General features: G+C 39.7%; 2 protein-coding genes across 2 annotated transcripts in view; both read right to left on the bottom strand.

Annotated features, from left to right (window-relative positions):
• Positions 1–2159, bottom strand: part of LOC109470079 — a 7282-nt gene extending 5123 nt beyond the window's left edge. Inside the window, 3 exon segments of the mRNA XM_019768857.1 lie at positions 299–364; positions 573–639; positions 1049–2159. Of these exon segments, the coding sequence (XP_019624416.1) occupies positions 299–364; positions 573–639; positions 1049–2134 (1219 nt within the window). The 5' untranslated portion in view covers positions 2135–2159.
• Positions 2160–5150: 2991 nt separating this feature from the next.
• Positions 5151–7291, bottom strand: LOC109470332 (transmembrane protein 53-like). The gene is made up of 3 exons (XM_019769250.1): positions 7261–7291; positions 6337–6549; positions 5151–5833 (listed from the first exon to the last, which is right to left on the bottom strand). Exons 2-3 carry the CDS (start codon positions 6542–6544, stop codon positions 5178–5180), a joined length of 864 nt encoding a protein of 287 aa, XP_019624809.1. The 5' UTR covers positions 6545–6549; positions 7261–7291; the 3' UTR covers positions 5151–5177.
• Positions 7292–8348: the final 1057 nt, after the last annotated feature.

An 8348-nucleotide genomic window follows, 5' to 3' on the forward strand; every position in this document is an offset into this window, starting at 1 on the left:
TATATATATATATATATATATATATATATATATATATATATATATATTATGAATACCATCATGAAAGTTCACTGGGTCCGTCTATTGAAGAAGACCACTGAGTGATTTGTCGAAAGCTCTATGTGATGACATTTCCCTTTGACTTTGTTGGAACAAAATTGTTAACTTAAATCATAGATGAATACCAGATAATTTTCAAGCTTTTGTTATGTATGAAGGTACATCAAGTAGTATCAATACATGTATTATCATCTGCAATGATATTGATTCTACATAATAATAAAAGTAATTTACAAACCTGTCCGTGTCTTCCTGTGGTTCCTCACTGGTGATGATTCTAGAGTTCCCGTTTCTATCATCAACTCTGTTAAGAATCAACATAAATTTTGTATCATTATCAACGTAAACTCATGAATGTTTAAATCTAATGTTAAATCTTGATATTCTTATGTAGCTAGCTATTCGGTTTACAAAGTACAAAGTATCAATTTTCAAATACAGAAGCGGACGTAGCAAAACTATACCGGGGTGAATGTGCATAATTACGTACCGGCTTTTGACTATTCCCTGACCTGTGACGTCACGGGCTGCTTGACGGCAAGTTTTTCTGTTTACAGGCGCTCCCTTTTCTTGACCCTTCTGAATGAAAAACAGTAAGGTACAATTAGAGACGAAATATACCATTTTTGCACAAGCAACATGCATTGTAGAAAGATTAGTGGACTAAACTCTAGCTATAGACCGATCATTAAACCCCGCCCGCCTCCATTAAAACATTGCAATGCAAATATTTGACAGTCATGCAGCCACTCTCTCATTGGCCGAAAAGCTAATTGAACTTCTCTTTTTGGTTGAACTTCTAATTGTGATGGACATTCAGGATCGGTCTATTCCAAATCTATTTTCTTTAGTACATGACGTATACTAACTCCTCTATCCACGGTAATGCAAATGCCAAATGAAACGTCCCTTCGTAAAAAGTATAGCAACGTAGGCTGGAATTTGGACTCAAACTATTTGACTTCATTTCAGGTAAATGTTGAAAAACGATATATAATTTTCCTACCCGGACTTTTTCTCTGATTCTCTCCGTGTACTTGATGCGGTGCTTCAGTGTTTCTCTGCCGTCTGAATCTTCACAGCGGTCCAGCGCCGCTCGGTACAGACCAGCTGACTTCAGGAGTGCCGCGTCGTCCTTGCCGGCTCGTCCCTTCTCTAGGTACAGATCTCCAAGGCTCTTCAAACTCTCCGTCTGTAGACTTCCAAATCTGTCCACGATGGCTTTAACAAAGGAACTAGTGTAACCTTCAATCAAGGGCATCGTACCGTGCGCTTTCCTCTCGATGTTTTCTTTCACTTCTTGAAGTGCGGTCGCCACGTCCAGTGTAACGTTAGCTGAAGTTGTGACCTCAGGATTTGGGGGTTTGAGGGTGTGTGCTAGCTTTGTACGTATACGTTTCTCTGCATACTTGATGCGATGTTGTAGAACTATCTTCTCCTCTTCATCCGTGCAGCATCGCCAGGCTTCTTGGTACAGCGCACAGGCCTTCTTAAAAGCCTCCACCTTACTATGGTTCATCGTTTGTGACTGTTTCAGGTACAAGTCACCCAGGCTCTTCAGTGCCTCGCGCTCCAAGACTATATCTTGGCTGCTTACGGCCTGAATTAACATGCTTGCGTAACCCTTTTCTACAACGTCCAAATCACGACCACTCTCGAAGATCAAGTCCAACTCACGGAACTCTTCTACTATCGTGGACAGGTTCATCTTTGTTGCTTTTGTACCTGCTTGACCCAAAGACGCGTCTTTATCCTGTTTCATAGAAAGCTGTTCTTTGATCTTTTCCGCGTATCTTATGCGATGAAGGAGGGCCTCTTTTCCATCAGTATCCTCACATCGACTCAGAGCCCCTCTATAGAAAATGTCAGCATCATCTAAAACATCAGCGTTTTTAGTCATTCTTCCTTTTTCTAGGTTCGCATCACCAATGCTTTTTAACACCTCTACTTCAAGCAGCGTATTGTTGCTCTTTATGGCTGATGCCAGCGATTCTTCGTAGAATTCCAGGAGAATGAAAATCTCATTTTGAAACCTTTTCTCGACAGACAATAGCGTTTCCGACACTTTCAACATATCAGTTAGATATTGCTCATTAGATGTGCTATTGTTCTGATCCTTGTCGTCTTGACTGCCTAGAGATGCTTTATGTGTGTTTGCAAATGCCATACGTTTGTCCAACAATTCTTCAGCACGTGCGTCATCGCCCATGTTGTCATGGGAAGTAGAGTTCGAAGATAGCGTACCTCCGTCAGTCTGGGGTGTGGTTGTGACATTTTCCATCATCTCCACCTACGTGGTACAAAAGTTATGACATTATGGAAAACATTCAATTATTCGCGATTGATATTACAGTATATATTTTCAGTTGATCGTTTCAAAGATTGATTGATGCATACTAATGTCCGTCTGTAGCAATGTCATAATTACGAGATTCCCTCATTATTTATCTGCTTAATCACAAAAGTACACATTGATTTGCATGATGCTTCCAGAATTGTCACTTTCTTCTGCCAAGACTTCCCCCAGATAGAATAAGTATAGGTATCATATGAAAAGTGGCCACCAGGCCGGTTTGAGTACAGTACATGTACTATTATATTTCACGAATAAAGGTTCACACAAACAATACAAACAAACAAAGAAACAAACAAATAAACAAGCAATTCATCGCTCCTACAGTCACAAATAGTTAACGAGAAAGAAAAATATGTCACGTTATAATGTCACGGTATAATGCAAGTTCAGTACTCAGCCTGTGCCTTTTATATGACAAAAGATGCGGCTTATGCTATGTACTCTATGTTATGTTGCCCCCATTTCTGAGACAGTCCATTCACTTGTGATTTCGCGTGAGAATGTCCCTAAGGGATTAAAAAAAAGTAGTAAGTACTATGCAGTAGTCGCGTGTGATTACATACGTCAATCAGATCTGCAACTATTCTTTACGGTTTTCGCTTTATGTTGACAGTAACGTTCTGAAATTATTAGATACATGTACTTCAGGACGACCTGTCTCTTTCCGGTCTCAAAACGTTTCAGTCTATTACCTTCTACAATGTACATGTAGGTCATGCATTGTAAATGTATATTAGGCTACACATCGTCAGTCATTATACCCACCTGTCTAGCCTTCTGAAGTCCATATTGTCTTCGAGAGTTAAGGGTAGCGACCTTGTCTTAATATGCATGTATATAATTATAAAGGTCCCATTCCTTCCATTTTTACGTTGACCACGGAACATTGCCACCAGCGTCGGTAAAAGCGGAAGTCGTCAGGTGTGACCTCACCTGTTGTATTGTGTGGGGGCTTCTGGGAAGGGGGGAACTCCCAATGGAATGCTCCATTTCAACAAAGGGGTGTACTTAGAGGAAATGTATCATAAAAGGCACAAAATGCAAAATTACTAGGTGTTACAGTAGACCAGCAGCTTTCATGGGTACTGCAGGTCAACAATACAAAGTTGAAAATGGTAGGCGCACTTGCGTCAGTTAGGAAACATAAGGATAACTTGACCCCCAACATGTTAAAAATTGTACTACAGACCCTGGTTCTATCTCACCTTGACTATTGCTGTGCCCTTATGTCATCATCGCCACAAACTCAAATAGACAAACTACACGTTGTGCAGAATCGAGCGGCTAGGCTGGCAACAGGTGCACGTTGGGATGCCGACTTAGATATCTTACACACCCAGTTAAACTGGCCCTCAGTCAAAGAGAGATTGTTTACCGGTACAATCAACACATTCCATAAAGTAGTGAGAGAGAAACAGCCTAGATGTATTTTCAATAGACTAAAAACAATTAATTCGGCACATTCGCACAACACTAGACTGGCACAAAAAGGCGCATTCCAGCAATCTAAACCTAGAACCAACGCCATGACTCGGACTTTCATACACAGGTGCATTAAAACATACAACACTTTGCCTACTCACATCACATCCTCAAACCCACGAACGTTTAAAGAAAAAATCTGGAATTGGACAAAAACACATAAAAACAAACACACACCAATTAACTCCTGGTGGTAAATGTTTTTAAATATATTATGCACAATCTCTTGACCTCTGACCTCTCAGACATCTATTATAAAATTGTTTTTGGTTAATTGTATAGTGTAACATTATTGATTGATGGTTGTATAGTGTAATGTTGTAATAATTGATGAAATGATTGATGTTTAAAATTGTTGTTAAGATAAGTTTTTCTGAAGCATAATAGCAATTGAAGTAAATGTAAATAATAGTTGCATTTTTAGGTTGTATAGGACTCCAGGAAGAGTAGTGATGTACATATTATCATTAATGGAGATTCCTTAATAAACAAACAAACAAACAGGCTGAGTACTGACATCGCATTATATACTGTGACAATCACAGAAGACTTCTTTAATAGAAATACATTATATTTTTCTTCCTCGTTTATTTGGTTTAGTTGCTATTCGGGCTAAAATAAACAATATAGTTTGTATGTGTGATAAGTTGTGTTTACGTTGTTTCAAGATGGTTGTTTTGTACTGTGTTGTAAAACTTGTATGTGTATGTTTGAGGTCAAAGATGACAATTTTAAAACAGGTTGTTGACCTTACTTTTAATTCATTACTGACACATGTTGTTGATTTAGTGTGCAACACCCTAAGCACAACACTTTTGATCTTCAAAATGTAATGAAAAAATGATGTTAATAAATATTACAAAAGGTGACATCAAATAAAATCTCGATTCACTGTCACAACTTACATGGTTGGTTTTACATGTAGTTAGCACGTCGGCAGAACGTATTGCACCTGCGCGAAACCTGTATTGTATTGTACATAGCATTTCAGCAGAATGTCTCATATAAGGTTGTATTCGCTCATATAAGGTTAGCATTTCGACAGTAGTTTCCAAATGTTATGTCAGAAAGAATATCCTCTGCAACAGGCAAAATTCTGATGCAACGTAGACCAAAAACCCAATGAAAAATGCGAAAATACAGGGTTCTGCGCAGGCACAGTACGTTCTGCCGACGTGCTCATGTAGTTAAAGTACACATCGTATATGGAAGATAGAATATTACAATTTATTGTCCTTTTATTCCACATATCATACACTTTTGACTAGTGCATTATCTATCATAATTTGGATGTCAGAGTCCTGTTCAGTGGAAGATGAGTAAGGAACCTGTCTAAGGCACTCAGATATTCTTCCCTGTGATTTACCAGATGCCCGACATGAGTCGACTTTTCCCAGCACCGCTCTGTCACCTCGATCCCTAGTGACCTCCATTTCCCCAAGAACCCTTGCAATGAATCCACCTGACATACAGGGTCATCCATGGAATACAAAGCCAGCACTGGAGCCAAAATTGGCTTTCCTGTTATACTGTCTGTCAGAACATTATATTTCTTGACAACCTGTCTTGCCAAAGTGTAGTACACATTGATTGCAAACCTTAGAAACATTTGTAACACGGTCCAATTTGTTAAACCAACGACCATCCCATTAAAAGCCCCTTTCCCATCAGCAACAGGGCTGTCCAATACCAGCCCTACCACCTTACTCCTAACACAACTATATTTGTCCTCATGAATATTCATGAGGTAGACCATCCAGCCCAGCATGTAGAAGCCCATGGAGGCCACGTGGAGGATGATGGGAAGGGAGGAGACCTCTTTCTTCAGGAAGTCCAGGACCTTGGTCATCAGCTGACAGCCGGTAGCTGGGTGTGTGGCATGACTGAACTGAGACTTCACTAGGAGAACCTGGAATCCACGATCTGTGTACACACCTGGAATTCCAAAATTATACCTGGGTCAGTGGACATACAGAATGGGGGGGTGGGGTGGAAGGGTGCAAGAGGGCTGTACAACAAAATCTCCACTTGTAAAAATATCGTAACTTTTCGATCACTATATTGCCAGGCTCAAAATTATCACACATCCACACACAAACATGTATATCTCTCTTTTATTTTATTTTATTTTAATTCAATTGCAACAAGGCAATACAATGGCCACCCAGGTAGCATGGCTGATGTTGGGTGCCGAAAGATACACAAATTAAACATACACAATATAACTTATAATAGGCTAACAAGTACGTACCACATTAGGCTAAGATCCATCAATTGTTTGTCTTTTAATTTTTTCCTGTTTTCTTATCTACCACGGTCGGAGATAAAATCCTTACTTTACTTAAACCAATTCTTTTGTCTCATTTTCATTTCAGTGTACATTTAATTGTAAATGTGTACATGTATGTGGGGTCGATACATTGCTGTAAGTACCGTACCTGCGTACTTCCCCAGTACTGTTGGACTAGCATTGAGCCAACCGATCAGCACCACCAAAGGTGCAGCAGGTGCCAGGTGTGTAGCTGCAGGTGTCTGATGTATAGCTGCAGGTGCCAGGTGTGCAGCTGCAGGTGCCAGGTGTGTAGCTGCAGGTGACACCTGTTCAGAAGGCGGCAGGAGTACCATGTGCTCTCCCAGAGCCTTCATGCTGGCTATGCAGGGTAGAAATATAAAACTAAGAAACAGGAGGAGCCGGGCCGGGGTTCGAACCCACGACCTCCCGAGCACCAGCTTCAGACTCTGACGCTCTAACCGCTCAGTTGAAAGGGTCTAGACCCATCGGCAGGGTCAGTTGGTAGTGCCTATAAACCCCCCACTGTTACAATTATAAAACTATAGCCATGTCTGTTTGCAATGTCTCAACATGTCAGTCAAATGACTTCAACTCATTTACATACCAATCCATAATTTTTGCATAAATACCGTTGAACTCTGTTACAGATTCCATTAGTCACTGGCGAAAATTAGCAGATGCTACTTGAAACAAAGATCTGACAGTTTTCAAAATCTATCCAATCTCTTAAGTCTTTGTAGCTGTGTATCTCATTACATGGATGTCCAACCTTCATACACATGTGAGATTACAGTTGTATGTCTAAATCAGATTTTGCTCTTTAAGTGTTTACCTCACAGTGTATCTATTTCATTAATTGGATGTCTAACCTTCATACTATTTAAAATTATGGCTATGTCAGATTTTGCACAGGTAATACCTGCTATTGTCTTATTCTAATGGAGGTACTAGTACATGTAGCTAGACTGGTACAAAGTCCAGAAAAATGGCGCATAATGGTTGTGACATCACATAATATCTTTTCTACTTCTTCAAGATGCCCTTAAAGTCGTTAATACTTTTCGCCTACCGTTACAGAATCACCAATTTAATGTGACTTACTCTAAAACTGGTATTTGCAAAGAACCACACACACCTGGACTGTCACTGTTGTTCTGTGCTTCTCAGCTGATATTCGGGTTAAGCCATTAATTTTAAGGGGGGGAACTAGGAAACACAATTAACACATTCAACAGAATGAAAGATCCCTTTAGATGATTTTTACATATTTACAGCTCAAGTAATAAATATGCTATATCTTGTATCGTTACTCTTCCGCTACAAGTTGGTATTTAATTTTAAATTTGAGCATATTTGTCCCCTTTGAAAATATGGAACACCCCATAGCAACATGGCGCTCTGTGAGTGTAAAATCGACCCGTTGCACTAGATAAACATTTCAAAATGCGAATTCTAACCCCTAGTAAGCCCGGAGACGAGGCCAACAAGACAGAGTAAAGCTAACAGGTACGTTGTATGTTGAGTTTGAGAAACTGTGACGTCTCCTGTGGTTTTGCTGCATACTTTTGTTGTAATGTTGTAAGGTGTAACGTTACCGATCCCGCCCCCCTCCCCACTAAAAAAAAATGAGACTAATCTTCAACACACCAGGACGTTGCTGAACTGTTTGAGCCAGTAAAACCATCTACCCAGGAAAAAATACATTAGCCTTGTTAGTTGGCACTCAAATCTGCATTATGTGATGTTAGGACGATACAAAAAAAGTATTTTTTTCCAGTCCCTTCCCTACAAAGTACTGTAAAATTTGAATCAACCCTACTCCATTGCAATAAGGTGCAATTCAGGATGTGTTGGTGCCATAATATGAAGCCTTGCGGGTGTGTCGCAAGAAAAACAGTTGTCACTTGTCAGCCATGTTTGTTTACATTCTGGTAGTTTGAGGTGGCACCACAAACTGATGAGTGTGCCTCGTTTGGCTGTCTTAGTCCCAACTATGTATGTTAAATGTCAGAATTGTGAGATAATTGCACAAATATATTTTGAAACATGGAATTAGATTACAGTGACACAAATAGTTTTGTAAATAAAGTATTTCAAATTATGGTGCAAGAATGTTCCTAATGAAATTAATGTCCCTTTAATTGTAATTGTTATTTG

Source organism: Branchiostoma belcheri, unplaced genomic scaffold (assembly GCF_001625305.1).
Source record: "Branchiostoma belcheri isolate BF01 breed outbred unplaced genomic scaffold, Haploidv18h27 scaffold22, whole genome shotgun sequence".
Taxonomy (NCBI): Eukaryota; Metazoa; Chordata; class Leptocardii; order Amphioxiformes; family Branchiostomatidae; genus Branchiostoma; species Branchiostoma belcheri.